Below are 26,084 nucleotides of genomic sequence, written 5' to 3'. Positions count from 1 at the left end.
TTCTGTTGACTGATTATTCTGCTATATATAGAAATTAACTTCTCAAAAGTTAACCTTGACGTGAGCCAAGTCAGAAGTGTGCATTGGATAAACAGCCTCTGGGTGAACTAATATTTAAGTTTGCAACAAGAAAGATGGCTTTTGAAAGAAATCAGGTGGTATAAAGCAGGATGGTTGTATTTGGCTGAAATAACAGGAGGTTGAAATAGGCATATATAAGAGAAGATTGTTTTTTCTTGACAGTCCTAATAATAGGCAAATACAGAAATTGGTGATGAATAACACAGCAATCCAATATACATAATTTTATTTTCCAGCTGTTTGCTAAGCTTTCATAATTTCACAAAAAGGTTTGAAAATATAACAGAAAAATTTGAATTGAAAAATCACCTGCATTTTTTTCTGATAATACCTTTGTGAATAGATGACCTCCATTCATTGAACAACATGTAGTGGCATAATTTTCGTGCCCTACACATAAATATGCAGTAGAACTTACCTGATTCAAGTATCATCATTGTAAATGTGCCAGAATTAATTTAAAGATTAAAACTTTATGTTGCCAAAATAGAGCTTCATGAGGAATGCCTTAGATATTTAGCTGTAAAATTTTAACTACCTTCTTGCGTGTTTTTTCATATAAACTTCTTCAATATATTTATTGTCTTAGTAGTATGCAATTCCTGATCATGACAGAACATGTTGGGATGGTCCACCTATACCTACTACCATCTGACCGTCTCAAGAAACAAATAAGCCATACAAAATGCAAGTGCAGGACATTCCAACCATGCTTTTGTGCTCAGGACAGGGCTTTTGATTCTAAGTGAGAATGTGTTTCTAAACCTGTAGTTACATGTCTACCTTATCCTGTGAGCTGTATGCTAAAATGTTTATCTCGAATTATAAGATACATATCATGTATCTAAGAGAATTGAAGGAACAGTGAATTGCAGGACCGCTTTCATCTTGACATGACAATATGCATCTAGAAATCAAGAACCAGATGTTGACTACCTCTGAACTAAGAGTTATGCACTGTATTCAGAATATTCATCACAGTCACACATTGGATATAATATGTCAGTCTTCGTAGTGCTCCAGGGGCTTTTTTTTTTGTTTGTTTGTTTGTTTGTTTGTAATTAGGAGAAAAACAAATCTTTGCCTCTGAGATTTTTACAAATACAGTTAAGGCAAAATGCACAAGCACAATTACAAGCTGAAATAAAGAAAAAAGTTCTGAATAAGATAACAACTTAAATGCATCATCTGCACCCATGTAATTTAGATTGTTTGCACTGTGCTTCACATGCCCAAATTAGCTTTCTTCCTTTAAAGAAATCTGCAGAAGCAAGTTAATTTGCATGAGTTATGCCTGTACAGTTGTGAATTTAGTGCTCATTGAATATTTTGCATAATACTTCTAAATAGTTTTATTAAATGGAGATAAGTAGGTTTAAATTTTTCTTTCTTTTTTGATTTGCTGTTGTTCTGGGATTCGCTGTGTTCCCTGAATAACAGCAATAGCATAAGCTATAATAAGATGCCTCATCTTTCATTTGATTATACCGTAGAAAGTGTCTTAAAGATGTATGAGAAAGTTTGCAGAAAAACTGAGATTTAGAGGAAAGGTTAGAGAGGCCAGTCTTCTATGATTTTGCACTAGTGATGTAGTCTTTACGCTTAATGGGATGTGTGCTTCTCTTTTAGGAGATATTCTTTAATTCCAAACTCTTTTTTGCCACAAGGAGCAGCAGATCAAAAAATATAAATTAATCAAAAATAATATTTTAACAGGTTTGCTGCTTCCTATTTTTACAAATTATCAATGAACAATTTTGTCCAATTGGATTTCATGGACATGTACCTACCACCTTTCTGTTCTTCAGTATCAGCTACTGTTAAATTCTGCACATCTCTCACATTCCCAATCTGGAATCAGAGGCTTTGTCATGAGTCACTGATTGCATGGTGGTGGTGGTGATGGTATTTTCTCCTTTGAACTCTATGAGGAAATCTGTTAGCTTCTTTATTTTGGCCACAAAATCCTGTTACCAAACTCCTTTTCTACAGCAGTTGTCAAAAGCAATTGAAAATGGAGCCAGCAGGATTTGGAACACTGTTATTCAAGCTTATTTTAAAAAAAATTGTGTTCGTGGCATTTTCATCGTTCTGTTGCTAAGTTTATCCCATGACTTCTTAAGCAATAGTCTGTAAATGTTTTACTAATTTAGGTCTCCCTCAAATCAGTGAAATTCTGTGAAGCAATACATCCTCCCCAATCATTTAGGAACAAATATTTGTAGACATCTTTCAGGTTTTTGCAGGTCTTCATGTCTATCCAAGAACAATTAAAAGTAATTAAAACTGCATTATCCGTTTAACAACCTAAGGGGAAGACACCTAGTAAATATTTATAGGTAAACTCAGAAGATCATTAAAGCCATATTATTTAATTGCTTCTTTTATTGACTTTCCTATTTTTAGAAAAAAAAAATTAAACACTTCAGGCAATAGAAAAAGACATAATATGGGCCAACACAGTGGTGAGAATACAAACATTTGGATACATTATGAAAGCACAGTGCATTCTTTGTTTTCCATAGTTAAATGATCTAGATGCTTGCTGCAAAAACATACTCAGCATTACACTTCAGAGTTTTAATATTATTTAATAATTTCCAGTTTTATTGATTTCTATTTGATTTAACATTTGTCACTGCTCAGACTCATTGTCCTGGAGAATTTTATCTTTAATATCAGGTACAGAAGGAAGAAAACCTTCAGGTAGGCTACCTGACAGTTTTGTAATGAAACAGACTGAATACACAAAGTTAAGGAGTAGTTCTAACTCTACAGACAGAAGAAACAGAAAATTGGCAATTTCAGAATATGAAGTTTATTTTCTTTTGAATTATATGTCTATTCTAGGAAGAAGATAATGTATTATCTTCTGAAATATATAATTCAAATTGAAAAGTTATGCTTTTTTCTGGGTACCAACTGCAAAAACATCATCAAAACCCACCTGCTTGACTGAACGTGGTATCCTGAAGGGTCTAATCCTGGTGTCCTGAAGAGAGTTCCAGTGCTGGCAATCCATAAAAGCAGTGTGTTGTGCTTCTAGTTCATTTCAGTTACTTTTCCTCATGGTGCTACAAATTTTCTCCAGAGCAATGAGCTGATCATAGTTTCATAGGGCTTATGACTTACTTCTGTTTTGATGCCTTTGTTCAACTGAGTTTTTGGTTCATTCACATAGTAGGTTTTCTTTCTGCCCAAGTGTTCATCCATTTTTTTTCCTAACTTTATAGTATAAAATATATAGCAAGAAGGCATTTTTAAAGAACCTTTTACTATGCACCGTGGGCAGTTGTTGACTAGAATTGTGCAGGAGGATTTCCATTGCTGCTTCCCTCCCTGGTAAAATAGGTTGTGGCAGGCACCGTCAAAGTATTCTTTCATAATCAGTAGGCACTACACAGGGATAACAGAGGTTAGCCGTGTGAACTGTCCCATCATTAGGTGAAATTACAATGACATATACGAAACCACCTCAATCTTCAACTTGCCATTAGGTGAACCATCAAAGGTGTGACAGTGGATCGTGATGGGGAACACTACAAGGCTCTTCATTCTCTTCTTGTTCCTCTTTGCAGCTGTTTCCACTTTTTTCGTTTCCTTCCTCCTTGTCCTCCCAGCCTTGGACTACCAAGAGGCCACACAGCTCTTAGTGCTGACGGGTGCAGGGTCAGAGGTTGATGCGTATCTCCTTGCCATGCTTTCCAAAATAGGTGTATCCTGCATATGAAGGCAGTTAGTATACAGGATGCATTTGACACTGGAAAATTATTTCTCCTTTTCTCTTTTTTTCTTTCTCTGCAGTGTCTGAACCAGCACTATTCAACTGGCAGAATCTATTCCAGGCCCGAGCTATGAATAAATTTTAGGCAGTCTCATCCTGTGTTGTAAAATTTAGTATTTCTCACCATTTTTCCAGTCCTTTCAGGCATGTAGATGTGACAACCATTGCAGTTCTCATTTCTGAAGAAGTCATGCAGAGGCTGACCGGATCACAGTCCTGTGGTAGTAAACTTCTTTGTGGACCTCAGTAAGCTGCTGCTTGGGTTGCAGTAGGTGTAGGTGTAGACACATGAGCCTCATCATCAGATTATTTCTCTTCATGGGTCAGTACAGGTGTCTTACAGCACAGCAGAAAATAAAACTGTCACCGTAGTCTTTCTTTTCTCTGTGGGGTTTATTTCAGAAATATAAAATTGTGTGGGTTTATTTTGTTACAGATTTAAAGCCACTGTAGGTGAAAGCATAGCTGTTTGGAAATGTTCTAGGGTTTTTGTTTCCTTCTATTTCTTATTCTTGCTTCTGCTATAAGGAAACCAAACCACAAATGCAGGGCTGACAGATATTTCAGCTGAGTGATCTGGCATTTTATTATCTGAATCTTATGCTATTCCTGTGGAGTTCCTTGTCACTGGATACTCTGAATTATCAAAGTTCACCATAATTGGTTCAACATGAGTTTGTGAAAGAGAAGTCCCCTGAAGATTACTAGAAAGTTTAGAAAGAAACTGTGTCTGGTGCAGGAAGCTCCTGAGTTGTAAATGGGACGATTACTGGGAGAAGTACCCCGTCTGGCCACATTTTGGCCCTTGTTGGAGGCGAGGCCAGATAAACATTTTTTTCATACCCAGTACAGCTCCTTTTAGGTTCCCTTTGAGGTAATTGAATTTTTCTATCATTTTAATACTTTTCCTGGTGTGTGAATTTTGTAATCTACTACAAACCTGTCATGAAAATACTGCAGCCTATCTTTCAAATTCTCACCAGCATCGTTATTATGTAAATCACTGGACAAAATCTTGTGTTTACTCTAAGGACTCTCCTACTGTAGTAAAACTAACATAAAAACTGATTACAATGTACCACAGCCCTCAGAACAGTAAGCATTGCAGAAAAATAAATTTTATAGATAAGCTAATAAGGAAAATAATCTTTCTTCAGCAATGGGGAAGAAGTGAGAAACGTGGGCACATTTAGTTTTTTGATAAATTGAATGTATGCAATTTCACCTGGTCAAATACCACGCTGGACTATGGTAAGTTTTCAAACTCCGCAAAATTGCAACTAGAGCTGCATAAGCTGCATTTATCTGTATTGAGCTGCCAACTCTGCCAATGTTTCTTAAGCCTGTAGTTGGGGAAAAGGGAAGATAATTCAGGAAGAGGCATGAACAGTCAGGATGGTGATATATGCATACATACACATATATATATATATTTAAGGAGTGGGTGGACTGGCTGTTGCTTAAATAAAATCTTTCATCATTCCTAGTACTAAAAAAAGGTGTGGTAATGGTGTAAAAGGAGTGTGGACCAGCCTGGTTTGAATATGTAATACCCAAGAGAGCTGCTCGACAGTGTCTCAGTTACATCACACTGATGTTGAGTTGACTGCTCCATGGCAGTCTTTTATCTGCTAAGGTTTACTGAAATGTCTAAAGGCAACTGCTTGCACTTGGATTTAGAGTAAAATTCATGTCAGTGAAGGTTCATCTGCCCAGAAATACCCTTTGAGTTTGTTTGAGAGGGGGTTGTTGGTTTCCTTTCCATATGAAGTAAACCACACATAACTAGACTGTCTATTTTGATTCATTTCAAGCCCATTTATTGGCATCCTTTTCCTTTATGCAGTGCTGGTTTTACAAATTAAAAAAAATTGTTGCTGATTTTCTGGTATGTTTGTTTTAGTTATCGAGCTTTTGTTTGATCAAAATACAACAAATTGTCTGAACAAAATGGGTGAAAAGAATTCAAACAGCTGAGATGCTAAATGCTGCCAAAGTTTTAGCTCTGTATTAACTATTTACAATACTGATAATGAAGCAATTGTTACTGGCAAAGGTAAAAGCAGAATTGTAAACTGTACGAATATTCAGCATGTGGCAAAAAGCAGGTATCTTTAGAATTTTTTTCTTGTTACAATGCTATCGTGATTTAACCCCAGCTGGCAACTCAGCCCCACGCAGCTGCTCGCTCACTCCCCTCTGGTGGGATGGGGGAGAGAATCGGAAAAAAGGTAAAACTCATGGGTTGAGGTAAAGACAGTTTAACAGGTAAAGCAAAAGCCATGTGCACTAGCAAAGCAAAACAAGGAATTCACTCAGCACTTCCCATGGGCAGGCAGGAGTTCAGCCATCTCCAGGAAAGCAGGGCTCCATCACGCCTAACCGTGACTTGGGAAGACAAACGCCATCACTCCGAACGTCCCCCCTTCCTTCTTCTTCTTCCCCAGCTTTCTATGCTGAGCATGACGTCCTATGGCATGGGATATCCCTTGGGTCAGTTGGGGTCAGCTGTCCCGGCTGTGTCCCCTCCCAACTCCTTGTGCCCCCCAGCCTGCTCGCTGGTGGGGTGGGGGGAGAAGCAGAAAAGCCCTTGGCTCTGTGCAAACACTGCTCAGCAATAAGGAAAACATCCCTGTGGTACCAACACTGTTTTCAGCACAAATCCAAAACATAGCCCCATACCAGCTGCTATGAAGAAAATTAACTCTACCCCAGCCAAAACTGCCACAAATGCATACACAAATCGACATGTTTGTACAAGTAGCATTCATTATATAAGCTTTTATCAGAATTACTCAAGATACGCTCCACAGAGACCTTGTTAGATTCAGTGAGCTTGTTTCTGGTTTTACCTGTGGCAGTTTTATTCTGGTGAGCTGGCAGTGAATTTATCAAATTTCTGCCTCACACACACTCGAAGATAATAAAGTCAGATCATTGTACATTAGAAGTATGTCATCTAGAGATCATATTGCTCCATTTCCTTCAGCTTCATGCAAACAGCTATTTCAGCAATCTATGGTTTCAACAATCTAGAGGTGCTAGGTTATGATTTATATCATGGTATTTTTCCTTAGGTGATGTTTATGCACTAAAAGCAGAAATCATGGTGTTAACTTTTGGCATGTTGTACTGTCTGCAGTTTGTCCTCCCACAATTTGCTTTCTTTTCTACCCTGCCCCCACCTGAGTTGAACTCTATTGCAAAGTAATACAGAAGCCAAATCATTATTAGATCTTCCTGAGACAATTCTCTTAATTGTTCACTTTGGTCTATGTACAGCATCTAGAATTGTATGCATTAGTGATCATTAGTTGCCAGTCCATTATATCAGTTCAATTTCATAAGCAGCTAAAGTTTTTTGCATGATTTTGAGATTTAAACAAAAAGATGATATAATTAAATTAATATCTGTGACACAAATAAATTACTGAGTTGCTCTACAGATATTTACTGAATTTACTTTTAGAATTGTATTTACAAAAAGCGGTAGTTTTTGATGTATGTTTTCTTAATTTTTATTTTGCTAAATTTTGTTATTATAACCTCAAAAACTTCGAGGATGCCAGTTCTTTGCTGGATTTTTGTGACCATTGTTAAGTACACATCTAGTAAGTATTTGTATTCATTAGTGTATGCAATGTAGAATAGAGAAATACTTAATGCTCTACTTTTTACTGTACTACCTGGTACTTTAGAGGGCTTTGCATTTTTAATTATTGTAAAAGCATTGTGATGTTGGTCATGTATATTAGTGGCCGTTAAAGAAAAACTTGTTTCAACATCCATCAAAGCCACAAGGAATTTTTCCATTTTGCCCAACAGACTTTGAAACGCTTTGTGTGCAAGGGATACTAGTGACTCTGGAGCGCGGTGTGAGAAATACATTGCATTTCCATTCTCTTCATCTAACAAAATCAAGTTCCTCCCAGACAAATAACAGAGGTATATTGCCTTAATCTTCTTCCCCAGTGCTGCTCTGAAAAATACACGTGTATTATTAGTGTTATGTTCTGGATCGGGGATCCTTGGGAAGTCTCAGACCTTTAGTAAATTTTGGCCAGACCTCACCTTGCTGTGGAAGAAGTGATTCAGGTGCTTAATGGACATTCATTATCATTTGAGACAACCAAGGTTATCCAGTCTGGCCTCCAGCTTTCTTTTCATAAAGAATGGGTCTTCCACAGGGCCTGTGTTGTATGTACTGGCCATGTACAGATCCTTTAGATCTCCTTTAGATCTAATGCCATTCTAAGGCACCAATACCTGCTCACAATGACTCCTCAATTCCTAGCTGCCTAGGGCTCACAGCACTGCATCCACCGCAAGCAAGCTCGCAATCCTGTATGCACAGGATAGCCTTATTTACAAATGGCCAAACTGGAGAGGATTTATGTCATGTCCTCAGACATAAGTGGGAGGATGGGAGTACCTTAACAATGATTAGAGCTGAGCTTTCAAACACCTTTACTTAGGCAATCTGATTTTCTTAAAGCTGTAATGGCCTTTGTTATTTCCAGTAAAAACAGGTAGGGTTTTTTTGCTTTTATTTTTTCCCCACAGAAAAAGGCCTTGCTAACTCTTCCAAAGAACTGAGTTTATTTTAATATTTCAGTTTTGTTACCTCTAGTCCTAGGTTACCACTACACTAGCATAATGTTAATTTTCATGTGTAACACAGTATCTCATTATAATTCACTAAGGAAATACCTATCTTCATTAAAAGTTATGTCATACTATCAAACAGTGGTTGCAGAACAGCCCAGGTTTGCACCCCAGGTTTTACTGCATGGTATTAGGCTTTAATAGGGGAAACTTTAGGAACGTAGTACCTGCTCACATTGTGCTTTGCTTCAAGTCATTCCCTTGTTTATAAAAAATATGCACACGCATTTCTGCCAAAGCAATAGTTATAACCCTGAAGCAGCTACTGCCTGTCTCACTGGAAGGTAGTCTTGACTTTGGCTATCGCCCGCATTCAGAAGGCACTTACTAGTTGTACAGTATTATACAAAATGCCTAAATTGATCCCAAACTGCTCTTTTCTGGAATGATGCCTGTCAAAAGTGTGTCCCCACTCTTTGCTGATGCTGCATGACTAATGCAGAGAGGGGCAATGCCTGGCTGAGCACCTCTGACCCTGAAGTGGGCAGACCTGGGCAAACACGGACTTTGAAGTCTGCCATGAATATGGTCAACATGGGGGGGCCCAGTGTGGTGTACCTGGCTGTCAGCAACAGGAGCGGGTCAGGGCAAAAGCTAACTTCTGCTTTCCTTTTTGCAAACTTTGTCCACGCAGGCATCTTCCTGCCAGCATTCCTTAAATCTTTTATGCTGTAAATACAGTAGGGAATATAAAATGCAGCTGTATGTATGCGTGCTTAAGAATGGATTCTGCACATATTTTTGAAGGTGAATGGAGTTAACTGGTGCAAAGTCTGTTTTTGAGGGGGTCCTTGACTGAGTGGAGATTGTTGCTTGGAGTTTTATAGGGTCAGATGCCTTCTTATGTTTGGCTCGCAGAGAAAGTAGCAACAAATCAGAGAATAAGCTATTCTTATAATTTCTATATAATTCTATAAACTGCCAGAGCCATGGCAGTTTTTGTATTGATAATGTTTTTGTTCTTTTCCGCTTCCTCTCCATTCTTGAAAATCCTTTTCCTCCCAAAATTTCCAGAGCTTGCCAAGAGCTCTCCCGTGCTTCCCCCAAGGTCAGCATGTTTTCTGACTCCGTGTGTGCTCTTCCCACCCGCAAAGCACCCATGCCTGGTTTGCTGAGCTGGGCTGTGCTCCCCTGAACCCCCACCTCCCAGTCCCCCCCCCCAGCTGGCCATGCCCTTCTGCTGGTCTCCTGGCCCCGAGGTGGGGGGGGGTCCTGAAAGCTGTGGGACCCCCCCACCCAGCTGGGGCAGCAGAAGGGCTGCCCATCACTGGAGAACGAACTCCAAGGTTGGCCAGAGACGGCGAAAGCGGGTCCTGCATCGGTAATGCTTTAAAAAGTGTTTTTCCCCGGGCGCGCCAGCTGAAATGCTGTGTTTGTGGTTTTCAGAGATCCCCTTGGTCTTGTACCTATTTGCCCTGATTTCCGTCACCTGGCTGTGGGGAGGACTGCACATGGCTTACCGGCACCTCTGGATGTTAGTCTTCTTCATCATCTTCAACAGCCTGCAGGTAAGAGCCGGCACCTTTTCCTTCGGTCCTCTTGCAGGGCTGGGGGACATCTCCACCGCTCACAACGTGTTTGGCATTTCGGCTTCACCATCCAGAAACACAGTGTGACACGGTGGAAGTGTTAATCGTGTGCTCTGCTTATTTCTCAAATTAACATATAGAATGCATATTAAAGCAAGGGATGCATTGTTTTGAAACAATAGCTGTATAATTGCATAGATTTAATTTCATAGCTAATACACTGGGAAAGAAAATTGCTTGCTTCTGTGTGTAATGTGGTACCGAGGTAATTATACCAGTAAAACTGAAATATCTGCAGCGTTTGCAAAAACACCAAGTATTTCAATTTTCTCTATCTGGTAACTCTAATAAAAAAAGAAACCACAAAGATTTAAAATTATATAACCTTAATACTGAAATTTTTTCCGTTATGAGGGGTGAGCCTTGAGGTTTAGCTTTTCTCATACAGCGTACATATTAGTAAAGCAAAGATCTTTTCATTGAAAAAATCAAATATACACTAGGTGTTGATTATTAATTATAAAAAATGCAAATAGCCGTTTGCAAAATTTTACAACTGTAAGTGCTTCCACTGGACTCAATATTGCATTACAGTGCATTCAATGCCATTATGCACTTTTTGCAGAATTGTTTAGAGAACTGAGGTTAGTATGTCAGAGATGGTAAAATGCCTCTGATGTCTGAAAACAGTGAAAATAAGAGGAATTAAAAAAATATATATCCAAATTTATGGTGTGCAAATTCCTTTCCCATTTTTATAACAGAAATATCCGTGATACCATGTATTGTTTTCCAAAATTAAAAATCTTTATACCTCATCAAATAAAAATTAATTAAAAAGCTGTATTTTCATAAAACAGTTTTATTTTAGATTTGAATTCAAAAGGTGGGAGTTTCCTTAAGCAGCAATCTAATATTTTCAAAATTTACATCTCAGATATAAATTCTTTTTTTAAATCAAGGAAAAAAATGTAGCTTATTCTCCTTGTAATACATTTGATTATTCAGTATATGTTGCCATTTAACTATTCATTGGCTCACATTTGTTATGATTTTTTTTCTGTGGAGTTACATGAATAGATTTGCTCTAGTAATTGTCTGCAGCATAGGCATAAAATTGCTTTTTTTGCAGTGAGACTGCCACAGCTCTGCAGGACTGGCAGTGGTACCAAAGCACATTCCCTCCCTTTCCTCTCCCCCTGCAAAATCCCAGACTACAGGCAAACCCCCATGGGAGTTTTAGCACTACAGCTGTAACTACTCCAGCTTTATAGTGAAACTTAATGCACTGACATAAAGCATAAATGTGTGGTGACATTTGTGTACGTACCTGTAGCTATACATATATATTTTCTATATTCTTCCGTACTGTCTCTCTACAAAGAATTATTACTAGAATGCATCTGGGTTTGTGTTACCTAGATCAATCTCTGATACAAATTTTTGAAAAGGGTAATTCATTATAATTGAGAATTTTATGGCAGAGGTAAAACAGTGCTAGAGCACTGTAAAATGCATGGATATTTGCTTTAAAATAAAATTTCTTTATTGCCGGTGCATATTTATAGAAAAGGGATATGAGTATTCTGTGAAAATTACCATTCTTGGCCAGAATGTTGACCTTCTGTGTAATTGCCAGAAGAGACTTTATATTAGCCTGCTTTATATAACTTGAAATTTCATTTTATTCAAGTAAAGTTCAAGGCCATAGAATTATTGTTATTTTAATTAATGTTGCCAGTTTCAATACACCAATTCATGCAATAGGATCAAGAAGTAAAACAGGATGTTGCAAGCCAGTCGTGTAAAATATGAGGCCCACAAGGTCTGTGGGGGATTTATTGCACTAGCGGTCCAGTATGATAGCAGGTGACATGGAAAACACAGATATAAAAGCATGCCTAGAATAATAAGTTATGACTGCTATTAGAGATGCACCACTGAATGACTCCAAAATTAGGATTTTGTTTAGATCCAGCTAAAAGTGAGATGATACCAGAAGTATTTGCTTTTCTCAATCTACGTGAAGTTTTTCAGTTGGTTAAATTTAATGCTCTTTATGTAGTTTTGTTTCCGTTCAAGCACTCTAAATCTTTGAACTTTAGGAAGTAATTTTTTTTTTTCTTTTATTAGCTATTCTTTGATTGTTGACTTGTCTCTTATCGGCATTGCTTGTCCATCCAAAAGTTAAATGCCAATAAGACTTGCGTAGGTAGTACATAATTCTTCTGTGTTCTGCTGCAACTTTTTTTGTTGTATTTCAGAAATATTTCTACCATAATTTCATGCAACTGAAAGAATACATTTTTCTGTATATATTGTTTTGGTATTCAAGGCCCTGACATAAATAACTTTCACTATCAAGAGCTATACTCTTCTGTCAGCTGTATCCTGCAGCAGGTCATGCACAAAGATCAAATAACTTCTATTGGCAGGTGCAGTTCTAACCTTTCAGAGTCATCACCCCACTTGCATCTCCACCCTCAATTAGACAGCTGGGAAATATTTATAAGAAACTTTGTTTGAAATCCTTCAGAGGAGCTAGGAAAAGAAAAATTAAGAAACCAAATACTACAAGCTTCACCATCCACTGGCTGGCTTGCCTTATGTTGTTGTCATTGCTGTGCAACTCCATGCATGTAGCACAGCCTTATTTTCAAACTTGTCATAATGCTAAACTGCCTGCATTACCCTTCTGACCATAATCCTTCCTTTAACTCTCTGCCAGCACGAGCAACTGCTTCACCAATAGATATCGTCTCTTTTGTATTGGGATCAATTCATTTGGCTTCTTGCCCTAATGATAGATGGTAATATCTGGGCAATAACTGTAGATGTTAACAGGCCTGCAGAAGATACTGCAGCATCTCTATTCAAATTACATCAATATTGAGCTTCCACATCAAAAGGAGAAATCAGTTATTTTTGTTATTCCTAGCTCTAGAGAGTCTGTAAAGCCTCAAATATAAAATAAATGTTACTTTATTGAAAGGAAATGCAAAAAAATTTCAAATGTGTAATCTCTTCTTGTTCAATATTTTAAATTAAAATGTGCAGGTCTGGAACTCCAACTCAAACAGTAGTAAATAAAAACTTTTCCTTCCAGCTATGAAGAGCTCAAGAACCCCACACTTCACATTTTAAAAACATTTTTTATCCTTTGCTGGAATTTTCAGACATAAAATGTAATTATTACAGTATCCACTACCTTTTATTACTAGATATTGGAAATTATGTATGAAGTATGAAGTTACCAAATCATGTATACAAATACATGCAAATAGTATACAAATAACGCATAAAGTATGAAGTTACCAAATATATAAAAGAAAAATATACCTTTTTAGTGTTGGGTAACCTGAGAACAGTAAAAACAATGGAGTAGCTCTTTCACAGTACTACAGTTTTTATATTTGTTTTAGTAGGCGATTGTCTTCAGTGCTTTGTAAATCTCTACAATAAAACAAGTTTAAAAAACATTTCCTGGAACACCCCCCCATTTTAAATAACCACCCTACATATATTGTTCTCCTGTTTTAAAGTTACCATTTATCTAATCAGGAAACAGAAAAACTGATGTGTGATTCAGGTGACCAGACATGCACTATGAAATGAAAAACAGGGAAGGAACAAGGTAAAGAGTCTGCAAATTTCCTTAATCTATGCTTTTGATCAAACAACCAGATACACCGAATTTTCTTAGTTAGAGACCATGTCAGTATGCAAACTGCTTGTCTAGAAGGAAATTACATATTACAAGTACTGGATGCTGAGTAAATGAAGGTTTTGCTGTGAGCAGGTATAGCTTTATAAAGCTTTTGCAGACCACACTCCCACTAACGAGGGGCTGGTCCTGGGGGGCACACGCTCCCTGCTGAGAGCTCCTTCTGGCCTGCGGGGTCTGCAGAGCCAGGCTCATCCGCGACACAGACAGCCGTTTCTGGTGTCCTTTGAAGCTTTATCTCAGCCCGGTTGTTTGGGAATGGGAGAGGAAAATGGGACTTAACAGAGGATAACACATTTTTGTAATGATTTTGAGAGGAGCTAGCTGTCCTTTAGTGCATGCTGTTGGCATCTCATTCCCATGCGTTATGCCTTTATCAGCTCTCCGAATTGATAATGATTGTTAAAACAAGGCTGTTTTTCTGCAATAAAAGGCAGTTTTACCATTTATTGCTGGGCATTTCTGTTATACAACATGCCCTGTTTCAGCTGGAAAGCAATTCGGTGTTCATTAAGAGCTTTTCCCTAACAGGAAAGAGAACATGAAATAGTTTATGAGAAACAGAAACCCTCTTCCCTGCTGCTCAGGAGCTACAGACTGTGTAACGAAGCAGAACGTGACCCATTAAAACGTGTTGGATATCCAAATGGATTCAACTCAGGAGACTGGAAGGACATTGCATGTTATCCAATTTAGTTGTTTAGCCTTAGGACATATATTTCCTAGGAAATGCTCTTGATAGAAAAATCATCTACTAAGGACAAATTGTTTCCGAGCACTTCCTGCGGGAAACAGTTCCCATCAGAGACGAGTTTATAGTACGAGCTATTCTAGTGCACGGAGGGGAAAGCAACCCTTTCTTTGTAACTTCAGGAATAAACATGCAAAGTGTCATATGGGGGGGACAATAGCTGATTTACAAAGTAAAAAATAAATTTAGAAAAGCATGAAAGGAAAAGGGTAAGAAGCGTGTTTGGGCTATCTGATGTTTTGAGTTCGTCAGCAATATGCTCCCGATTAGCCTACCCAGGCAGCATCTGTGTTGCAGAAGAGTACTCCCTGCTCTCGTGTGAAAGGCCTTGGCTCCTCATCTTTTCACTTGCAAAACTGAGAGGAACCTTTACCTCTTTTCTTTACATATGATTGCCTTCATGGACTTATTCACAAGATATCTGCTGGGGTCAGGAGTGAAAGAATAAGCTGCTCTTTTATGTGCTTCTCTCTAAAGGTTAGGATTTCACAAGCTGTTTTGCATACACTATACTCCTCTAAACAATTGCCGTGTTTTTCATGCAATTAGGGGGGTGTTTCTGGTTTGTATAGCTAACGTCATCAGTGGCGTATCTGCCGTTCGATGGATCCAAAGTTCAGGGCAGTGGGTGGATCTCTTCCCATTGTTTGCAGAGGGGTTGGGATGAGGCTTCAGACCCATTCTCAGGCTCTTCCCTGCAGACAACTTTCTTAGTATAATCCTGATTATTCTTTGGCGATATTTCTAGCAAACCGCGCTACACACCCCAACCCTCTATCTTATAACTTAGGGTGTATCTACACTGCAAACTACAAGGTATTAGATACCCCATAGCTACCCCTTCTGTGGTTTCCTGTACCTTGTGCTAAGCCCCACCACACCCTAGTCCTGGGAATAAATTAATTAATTTTTTAAATAAGTAAGTTTGTATCAAAACCTTGCTTTTATGAAATACTGGAATGTTACCTATCAACAGTATCAAAACTCAATTTTTCAGCAATTGTAAATCAGGAGAAAAATAAATCGGCACTGGGAGGTATCCCATGATTAACCACAGATTCAAGAAGATCTTGGGTGGTTTTGGCTGATGCAGATAAGGGTAAAATGTCTTTGCCTGTTCTGTGTTTGAGCACACCAGGATGACTCATGCCCACATAATGACCAACAGTGTTATACGTAAAATACATCTTCCCAAGAAACACAGGAAAAATACGGAAGTAAGAGTTGACTGATGGTTTTCCAAACTGGGCAAAATGGCTGACTTGCCTAATATGACAATTTTTAAAAGTCAACTTATTTGTAGTGGATTACAGTAAGAGAAGATTCAGGGGTTCAGGTACAAATGTTTGAAAAGCCCATGGTACCTTTAACAAGAAATATGGATGTACAGAAAACGAGTGAACAGGTACACATCCAAACCTGGCATTGGCTGGAGTTGATGTGATTCACCAAGCTTCATTAATTAAAATAGCAGAGGCAAACCAGAATGAGAGCAAGGGCTAGCTCAAGTAGCAAAGGAGATAAAATATCAAAGAAAACTAATAGATATAGTGGCAAAACCAAAAATGTTATAATGAGGAATACCCTGTGTATGGAACAACAGAAACTAAATGTAGCAAGAGAAATCAATATGCCACAGTTTTAGAAGCAAAAAAAAAAAAAAAAAACAGTTTAAAAATACAACATATTGAGAAAGCAACAAGAGAACAAAGGTACACAGTTTTGTAATTGCATTATATTAGTGCAGTAATGAAAATAAACACAAGTATATGGTTTATAAAGCTCATGCCAATACCAGTTGCAAATGAAAAATATGTTTTTTCCTAGAACATACTATTTAACACTGGGACATAGTCAGGGGACACTGAGAAGGCCACTGCTATAAATAGGTTCACTTCCTGTTTCTTATGTCATCTTCCTAAAGCCTCTCCTCCTGATGAGTCAGAGATGGACTAGATGATCCCATATGGCAGTTCTGATGAATGAAGCCACGCAAAGCCAAACAAAATCAAATACTAGACAGACATGAGATGCAAGTAAATTGGGTGGGCTACAAAAGGCTGCCTAAAGATTTTGCAAAAAGTGATTCTACACTGCAGATAAGCCCAACAAAAGACAACGAAGTCATCATAGTATTGCCAGGATAAGGTGAACTACAAGTAGAATAACAAGAAAAGCACATCAGCTTGTTCAAGTAGAAATAGTCCAGGCAAAACCAAACCCTCTTCTGTCGGTTGAGTGCATAAACCAAACATAACTAAACACAACTCAAAGAATTCATACACTAGCCCAGAAGCAAAATAAAATACATATCCAAAGCAGGCATTGCAATTTGCTGTCTGTGCAATAAAGTATATTCTTATGCTGTTTCTGGGGGCTTGGATTCTCTTCCAGACACACTATACCTGGAAGGAAAGAAAATAGTATACTCAGTACAGTTCACTTGTTTAGTAAGTGAACAACAAAGGAATAGAAAACCCCTGAAAGTTTGTTCAGTATGTGCATTTATTTTAAAACAAGTAAAAAGAACTAATATAAAGCAAATAAAGAAAGCTTGTCACTTTTTGAGACTTCGCACTTTTTGACATCATCAGCCTAACTTCTGGGATGTAATCCTGATTGCGCAATAGCATTGGTATACATTATACCAGCCATGCAAACTTACGAAGTTATCTGAGTGACTTGATTATTCAGTGAATCAAGACAATGCAGCATTCAATTTTATACCCCCTTCTCTCTGGATATTACTTCCTTCTTAAAGAATAATTCTCTGTAGTCCTAGTTACCACCCTAAACATACTCTAATACATGATTACTGTAATGACTTATGAAATTACGGTAAAATATTCCCTTTACCTATTCAAGTCCTTATGTAATGGACCCAAAATCAGTCTATAACTGAAGGCAAAACAAAGAAAAAAGTGTGCAGTGTCAGGTAAACAAAGGAACACTGTTAGGTTGGAACTAAATATCTCCTAAGTACATAGGAGAAATTGATGTCAGAAGAGAATAGCTTGTGTCTAGAGCTGTGTTTGTGATGATGAGAGTATACAGAAAAATGCATAATAAAATTGCAAAAAGCACAGAGTGAAAGAATGTACTGAAGTGGGCTTTGATTTACTGGATTTTTCAACCGATCATCAGTCAAAAACATTTAGAGAGTATTTCAATCAGTTGCCCACTTAAAATATAAAAACATGATTATAGTGTATTTCAAAACAAATATAGTCATTAAATAACATTTTAGGTCTTCCAGCATCTATGAAGCTCCTTCAGCTCTTCTTGAAGAACTTTACGTTAAAAATATATTTCACGAAAAATCTCTAAACACTCTTAATAATTTTTTGAGGTAGAACATAAAGAAGCAGTTTCAACCATTCGCCTCAGAAGGCATTAGTAACAGCAAGAATTACATAGTGCGCAAGAAGTAAGAAATGTAACTATAACATATATTGCTGCAATCAGTCAAGTATATCCACTGAAAAGGACTTGGGTTCAGGTGTGTTCTTCTTCCAACTCTGTTGATAAGAGTTGACTTTTCTTAATGTGGAGAATAAAATAGCAAACAATTTGATCTGGTATCTGTAACAAATCACCCACCTTTTCATTTTACATTGCTGCCAATCTCTGTGTCACCATCAATAGCTTTTTTTTTTTCAATAACTCAGCTAAAAGAATTATCTCAGTATAATCATAATGTAGAATCAATCTATATTTTGCCTTTAAATCCAGACTTCTAAATTCTGTACTATTATTCTAAGACCATTAATTGATGGTCAGAGAATTCAGAAGTTGACAGTGTGGCTTCTAAGTCTTGAAAATAATGAGTTTCTTTATAATTGGCTGAAGTACTTAATGTCTTTTTTTTAATCCCCCACTGGTTTTCACAGGCAAAGCCTGCTGCAGTCACTGGCAGGATTTGAGAAGGAGAGGGGCAGCAAGCAGCAGGGGAGTAACAGGCAGAGGAACACTTAGAGAAGCTGTAAGACCCAGATCCATGGGGCTGAAAGGGATTTGTCCAAAAGTACTGAAAGACCTGGCCATGTAGTTGTGAGCCTATTTTTGAAAAATCATGGTGACTGAGGATAAGTGTGATGGCAAGGAAAAGGATAACATCACTCTCAAATTTTAGGAAGGCAGAGTATAACTTCAGGAAATTTGTGGCTGATGATAACTAGGGGAAGTGGAACTCCTCTTGGAAATCAGGCAAAGCACATACCAGGCTGCACCAGGAGGAATTTGGCCAACGAATTGAGTTATCATGCTTGTCTACTCAAGACCTAGGGAGCCGCACTTGGAATACTCCATCCAGTTCTGGAGTCTCCAGTTTATGAGGTGTGTGGAGAAACTGGTGAGGGTTCAAGGAAGGGCTACCATGGTGCTTGGAGGCCTGGAGCACATGTCCTATGAAGAGTGGATGAAGGAGCTAGGTTTATTTAGTCCAATGAGGAGAACACCAATGGAAAATGTAATAGCAGCATGCTAATATTTGAAAGGTAATTAAAAAGATGATCATGTCATTCTCTTCCCCTTTACTCTCTTGATAGTGCCAGGTAATAACAACAAAGGCACATGGCCACAAAACTATGGCATGGGAGGTTCAGATTAGACATTAGGAAAAATAATGCACTAGGAGGAAGTACGGAACTGGAACTGTTGCCCAGGGAGGTTTGGGATCTCCACAGCTGTAGGGTATTAAATTTCAGCTAGACAAAGCCATACTGACCTGAGCAGTGGACTGACCCTCTGAGGGGACTGAATGAACTTCAGAGGTCACATCCAGCCAGTTTTCTTGTAGTTCTATGATTTGACATGTGGGAAACTCTATTCTCAACCCATTAACTATGTTAGATAGACAAACACCAGCAGCCACATGGCACTGAGGTCATGAGTTTTTAGGAAAGCATCAAATATTACAGAGCTGATGATAAAAGCCAAAGACCTGGAAATTATATAGACAGGAAAGTTTAAGTAAAATATTAGCTATCTTTAGGAATGACTTCGGAGCAGTGGATTCCGTTTCTCATGTTTCACCACTGCAGAGTGGTCTCTATGCATACATATCTTCATGCTGAACATCATTACGTTATGAAGGCTGATCTGAAGGTTTCTGTGAAATAAATGCATGTTAAGTTTTAATAGTCTCTAGGAAAAGAACTGTTCCTTTTTCCTCCACCCACACATTTCCTGCACAAGAACCCTCTATATTGCACAAGCCTGATGTTTCACCAGTATGAGAAGGATGTTTTCTCCTTTTCTTCATAATAAATACAGATGAGACCTTGTCTGGGGGCTTGTAAAACTCATGTTAAAAAAAAAAAAAAATCATTCTCTTATTTTATATACAGCTTTAGTGGCCTCCAAGCAACTCCTGAAGAAAGAGTGAATGGCATTACTACTTTTATCTGTCATAGTTTCATTATTACTCAACATGCAGAAACCATGATAAGCTAAGATTTCATTCTGAAATAACAGGAATTCAGTAAAGACTGAATTAATTAACTGTTTTCTGAAGTACTATATGCAATATAAAGTCCCTCTTTGTATTTTATTTTGTCTTTGACATATAATACCTTTTAAACAGGTGTCACTGTTGGAAATTGTTTAGATTTTTGGAATGTCATCTAGCTGATGACTGTCGAAGGAATATGAGTTAGAAGACCATGACCCAGCCTTAATTTATAGGATGACTTGTTGAATTGGTAAGAGAAAAGAACAGGAAGAGGTATGAAAAATATGTACAAGACTGGGAAAAAGAAAATCCCATCATTTAAGCATACGGTCCTTATAGACTGGGAAAAAGAAAATCCAATCATAAGCATATGGTCCTTATAGAATAATGCATGAAGGAACTTCTCTCATGTAGGTAAAAAGGTTATTGCATACAGCAACCAGTGTGAGTTAAGTAGGAGTTCCAACCTTTAAAAAAATAGACCACCTGGTAAGTTTTCTCACCTAGTGAAATTCTGCTGTATTGTGGGCAAGACAGAGTTAAAATCATCTTGAAACCATCAGTGAGACCAATCCTTGGCAGCTGTTTCTTATAGTACTTTTTAAAAAAATTGCTTGTATTAATCTACATGGACATAAACTGCAAATGCTTATTTTCCAGTGAGGACAGAACAGTTCTCTAAGTATGGTTGATAATTATTTTGCTAGCCTAGGAAACAATGAATTAGAAGTTGTCCAAACTAAGACAGAGTTAGCTTGAAAGAAACTGTTCAATGGATTCTTTTTAGAAGTGCTTCCTTCTAAAGAATTGTTGTTGTGCACTCTAACAGGTCATATTAGGACTAAAGGGGGGGAGTAGGTAGGTAGTTTGCCAAAAGAAACTATGACTTTTTGAAACAGTGACATGATATGAAAAGATACTTGCTTTTTTTACTCAAAAGTGTTTTAGAATAGAGTAAGCAAAGAATCCCTGAAATAAAGCTGGGAGATGTCTAGACATCAGGAAAAGCTTTTTGTGCCACAATGTAGGTTCAGTTATATACTAAATATATTTTGATTTTGTCCACTAGAAGCCTGTTTGTTAGACATCAGTTTTACAATTAAAGATCAGATACTTAAAAGTAAGATAAAATCTAGCTTGGATGTAGTGAAGTTAGGCCCAGTAGTCCAAGGCATTATCTGCTAATCCCGATAAAGGAAATGCAGCAAATCTGTTCAACTCTTAGGGAGGTATTTGATACAGTGCCACAACAAAATTGGAGGAGTAAGAGTAAAGGGAAAAATATGGTAAAAATAAAATGGGAAAAATAAAAAAAATAGTAATATTGCATCTCAATACTAATCTTCACTTGCATTTTCATTACAACCTTGGCAGACAAAATGCTAATATAGCTTTTTGGTTACACAAATTTAGGGGTTATTGGTGATTCAGAGGACTGATGTATCCTACACAATGAAATGGATGATTTTTAGTCTGTGGAATGACTTAATAGGAATTATATGAGATCTGACAACACTAAGTGCAGAATTATGCACTAAGATACTAACAGTGAAAGAATTTCTGCTATAAGTTGATAAACTATATATAACTGAGAAGTACAAACTGAGATGGGTGTGTTGCTTTATCTCAGGACAAATGCAAATCACCAGTATGATACAGGCTTGAAAGAAGCAAATGTGATGCTAATCTTGTACCCAACAGCAATATGAGTGCCACTGTAAAAGGTACTGGTGATGCATTATTTGGGATCCTGTGGACATTTCTGAGCCCATTGGTCCAAGAGATGAATTCTGTATATGGTAGGAGTAGAAAAAAGGTATTAGTGGTGATCAAGGGTTTGAAAAACTTATTTCAGAAGCCTGAGAGTATTTCAGATGTCAGCAATCATCTATTGTCTGTGTGCATACTGGCCTTGATCCAGCAGCTGTATAATCACACTAGTGTCATGTTGCACACAAAATAATGTATCCTGCCTCTCAGCAGGGATTTTTCAGAGGCTTCAGTCCTTTTTTGTAGTTGGCCCTAACTCAGAACAACTTTTTGAGTTCCAACATCTCAGTTCTGCTCAGGAGGCAAGGTAGTATGAGGGGGTGTGGCTGGGATCTCATACCACTAAATTCTTTGAGATTTTTCAGTATTTCCTTCTATTAACAAAAGGACCATGAATTTAAGGAACATGTTAACTGTACTGTCATAAATTCATTCCAAAGTCAGTTTGTTTGAAAGTATTTAAGTGTAATGTTGCCAATGTTTTCTTTGCATACTGACTTTTTATGATGGATTTGTTTCTCCAAAGAGGAACATGTCAACAGTTAAATGTGAGATCTGAATATAACCACTTAGTAGCAACTCTCTCAGGAAGCTTTCTAATGCATGTCAGGACTGCAAATCATTTGTGTCTGGAAAGAGTTGAGCAACTGTGAAGCTGGAGCTAACCACAGTTGGATCAAAATTGCTAAATTATGTTTTCTTTGTTTTGAGCAAAATGTCAAGTGTTGCTCTTTTGCCTTTGCCTTGACAAAGGTCAATTGGATTAAAAAAAGCACCAAATCAACTCATACTGTCAGCTGATTATTTGTTTAAATCTTCAGATGTGTTGTTTTGCTATTAAAACAGAGTCATGAAAAGTTTTAGTGACAAAGATCCTCGATTGCAAAACTGGAACCACACTGATATTTTTTTCTTTGTTCTTTGTATGTCTTCTTAAAGGAGGGTGAGTAGAAGACTTGGTTTTGAGAGGAATATCATCTTATTTTCTGTGTGTGTGTGTGTGTGTGTAAATAAAACACATGATCTACTGGAGACTTCCTAATGTTGTGATTATGCTTCCAAAAATGTGTAACAGGGAAGCAGGCTGAAAATTGTAACACTTGTCCTAAACCATGCTCAAATACCCTGCATTCCCAGTAGAGAATTTTGAAAGTTTGGTATTTCTTATGCCCCAACACCCTGTAGGATTAAACTTTTCAGTTCCAAGAAAGAGGAATTGGCATTGTAATAGTCAGAGTGATTCTTTTCTGAGTAGAATGGAGCCAGCAGCTCTTGCAGGACCTTTTCTCATTCCTGACTTCTGAAAGGTGGCAGGAAAACAGTGATTTTCACCATGAAGACTGCTGCTTTCCTGCAAAGCTTTGTTATTTTCACACTAGCTTTTGTGTAACCACCTATTATTAGCCAAATAGGCCAACCTATGTGACAGAAATTTTTACTTCATAAAAGGAATATGTGCTTATAGGTCTATTTTCAATTCTGTCATTTCATTTCCATCAGTGAACAAGAAAAGGGTTAGTCACACTCCCCACCTCTATGCACCTAAATTAGTACACTGGTTTCCAATAGGTTTTTATGTGGTCAGTAAAGACAGAAATGTGATTCCAGAGGATGCTTCACCAGACACGTGTGAGGTTCCTGCTTTCTCTTTACTTTCAGTCAGTATAACATTTCAGTATTTAGGCTCTTTATACTGTAATGTTTTATTAAATAGAAATGGTTTTGTGTTCTAAAAAAACCCAACAAAAACTAACACATAAAAAAGTGAAAATTATTAATAGTCATCTTAGAAACTGGTTACTTGCAGCTTGGCCTTTAATGATAAAGAGTGCTTTGTCATTATTACAGTATTTTTATGCTGATTAACATCTGCTAAAGTCTTGAGAAATAAGTTAACGTTAGGACCATCTGCTTTAGCTAGGTACCTATATACTTGCTTCTCAGTAAATGCTAATGCCTAGCAATTATTTAGACTGAGAAACTATGATTCTGTATTAACTGTAGTGCTCTAGAGTTCATGAATGGGCCAGACTTCCATTGTGTTGAATGCTGTACAGAGAACAAAAAGATGTCCTATGCCCTAAAATGTCTAGAAACTCCAATGTGAGACAAGAAATAGACATGCAGGACACGCAGTACAAGCAGGCAATTAAACAACAGGCCAGCATGACAGACAGGCAACAAGATTTTGGAGCCAGAGACCTAAGAGGAGGTCATCAAGAAGATGAGCAAGTTGGATATTTAACTGTTTGTCCATAAAAATCATAACTGGCAGTGCACTGCACTATTCAAAGTGCTACATGGTGGGAGGATGAGAGACAATGGGAATAAGTTGAAATAAACCTCAAGTACACTAGGTACCTTTGAGCTGAGGCAGGAAGGAGTAAAGACTCTTTCTGTGCTCTAAAACCACACTACGGACCATCGCTCTGGAGCATTTTGCAACAAGGACCAAAGCTTCTCCCCTTCTTCCATGGCAGAAATCCAGTCCAGTCCTTGAACCTGTATTGAGATTTAGTCCCAAAACCAACGCTGTCCTTACGCGCCTGCTTCCTTGTCCCCATCTGCATAGGTTTAAAAAAAATAATATCTAGACATTGCATACATTGAGAACAGAAAGTCTGCTAGCACCCATTCCAATATTTCTTTGCCTATCTCAGAATCTTTTTTAATTTTTCCCTGAGAAATAGGTTATCTCAGAAGGACAAACAAATCATTTGTATCCACATTTCTAGAGGCGCTTTACTTTGCAAATAAGTACAGCGTAGATGTTCTTCACATAGGCTACAGTAGTATAGGATGCAGTGAGGCCATGGAGTCATGATGAGATTCTTGGACCACTTGAAGTTTTCCGTAATAATCAGTGTAGAAATAGTCTAAAAAGTAATTTACCCAAGATCTAGCCATGCGTGCTGAATTTCATCTGCAGTTATTATCCCAATCCCTTGAAAAACAATGTAACTGTCCTAGTTTCCTTTAGGACCCATGAAAACTGACTGAGAAAGCACCTATAGGGTAGCCTTTACAAAATTTTAGAAGTATTTAAAGTAACACAAATTTTGATAGTTTTGCCTCTCAGAAAATGTATTTGTAGAAAAACACAGATTTTATCTGGTGTATTTGGACAAACTTATAAAATTTGAAAATATAGAAAATAACAAAATTGAGAAATGCAGCATTTTCACTAATGTAATATAAATTTTAAGCTCATATATTGTAAAGAAATTAGTAATTTTCTGCTTGTAAAAATTATCAGAATAGGATACATTGACGTAATATATGAAAAACTGAGAATAAATTATTTTTTAATGACTATCTTTTTTCTATAGTTCACCTGGCCTGTAAGCAGCCATGTCTGATCTGCAGCAGCATGAATTACCAGCCTGTCAATCTTCTGAGATGGATATTATCCTCACTGTTTTATAGATGGCTGGAATAAAAGCCATGGCAAGATAATTGACTTGTGTAGGGCCAGCATACTTGCTAATATAGGAAGCAAATTTAATGGCTTCTACATTTCAGGTTTGGGCTTAGTTTATTAAACCACATCACTACCAATCTCCTAGTCTGTATTGCCGCAAGTACTTTATTTTTCAAATGGATTGTATTTTCTAAATAGAAGCCAAATTTAGTGCTACTAGTTCATTAAATCCCTGTAGCAGTAGAGAGTAGAAGGAGCTGTGGGATGGGTAATTTTCAGCATAATCTAAATGAAGACCCTCCTCTTCCTGGAAACATGTCTTTTTGGATTGCTTCAGATTGCCACCCTCCTTTCCATTGGCAAAGAGTATTAGCACAAACTGTTTAGTCGTTTTGCTAACATGGCTTGGCTTAGTGTGTAAAAATTATTTGTAATGGCTAAAATGCCATCCATAGACTAGAAGAAAATAATGCGGTACTTAACACTAAGTGACATCTAACTTGCCTGGAAGTTTCTCATTGCACAGTACCAATACCAACAATGCAAAAAGAAAAAATAAATAAACCCCAGGATCATAGTTACAGCTTTCTGCCAAGAATGAGATTTCTGTGTGTGACTTGTATAGGTTGAGCCATCTAGTACATTAAAAGATTATTTTTATTAGCTTTGTTCACATAAAACCTAAGTTATACTGTGTACTGTAGCTCTTCAAAAAAGTGCTTACATAGGTGTTAAATGGTTCAGTCATATTTTTAATAAAAAAGAAGAATCAGTCATCATGTCAATACTCAAAGACTTTGTGTAGAGGATGGAAAAGTCTTGCAGTTTGGGGTTTGGGTGTGTTTTGTAGGATACTTCATCCTATCCCACTGAGTAATCTCATTGCCTGCACTGCTGAGCCAGAGGA

General features: G+C 37.5%; 1 protein-coding gene across 4 annotated transcripts in view; it reads left to right on the top strand.

Moving 5' to 3' along the window:
• ADGRV1 (adhesion G protein-coupled receptor V1) overlaps positions 1–26,084 on the top strand; it is a 297,036-nt gene that overhangs the window by 247,035 nt on the left and 23,917 nt on the right. For all 4 annotated transcript variants that reach the window (XM_030004616.2, XM_030004613.2, XM_030004614.2 and 1 more), the window contains one exon: positions 9,917–10,038. In XM_030004616.2, the coding sequence (XP_029860476.1) occupies positions 9,917–10,038 (122 nt within the window). The remainder of the gene's footprint in view (positions 1–9,916; positions 10,039–26,084) is intronic.

The sequence above is a fragment of the Aquila chrysaetos genome, chromosome Z, assembly GCF_900496995.4.
Source record: "Aquila chrysaetos chrysaetos chromosome Z, bAquChr1.4, whole genome shotgun sequence".
NCBI classification, from domain to species: domain Eukaryota; kingdom Metazoa; phylum Chordata; class Aves; order Accipitriformes; family Accipitridae; genus Aquila; species Aquila chrysaetos.
This window is presented reverse-complemented; position numbering and strand designations above follow the sequence as displayed.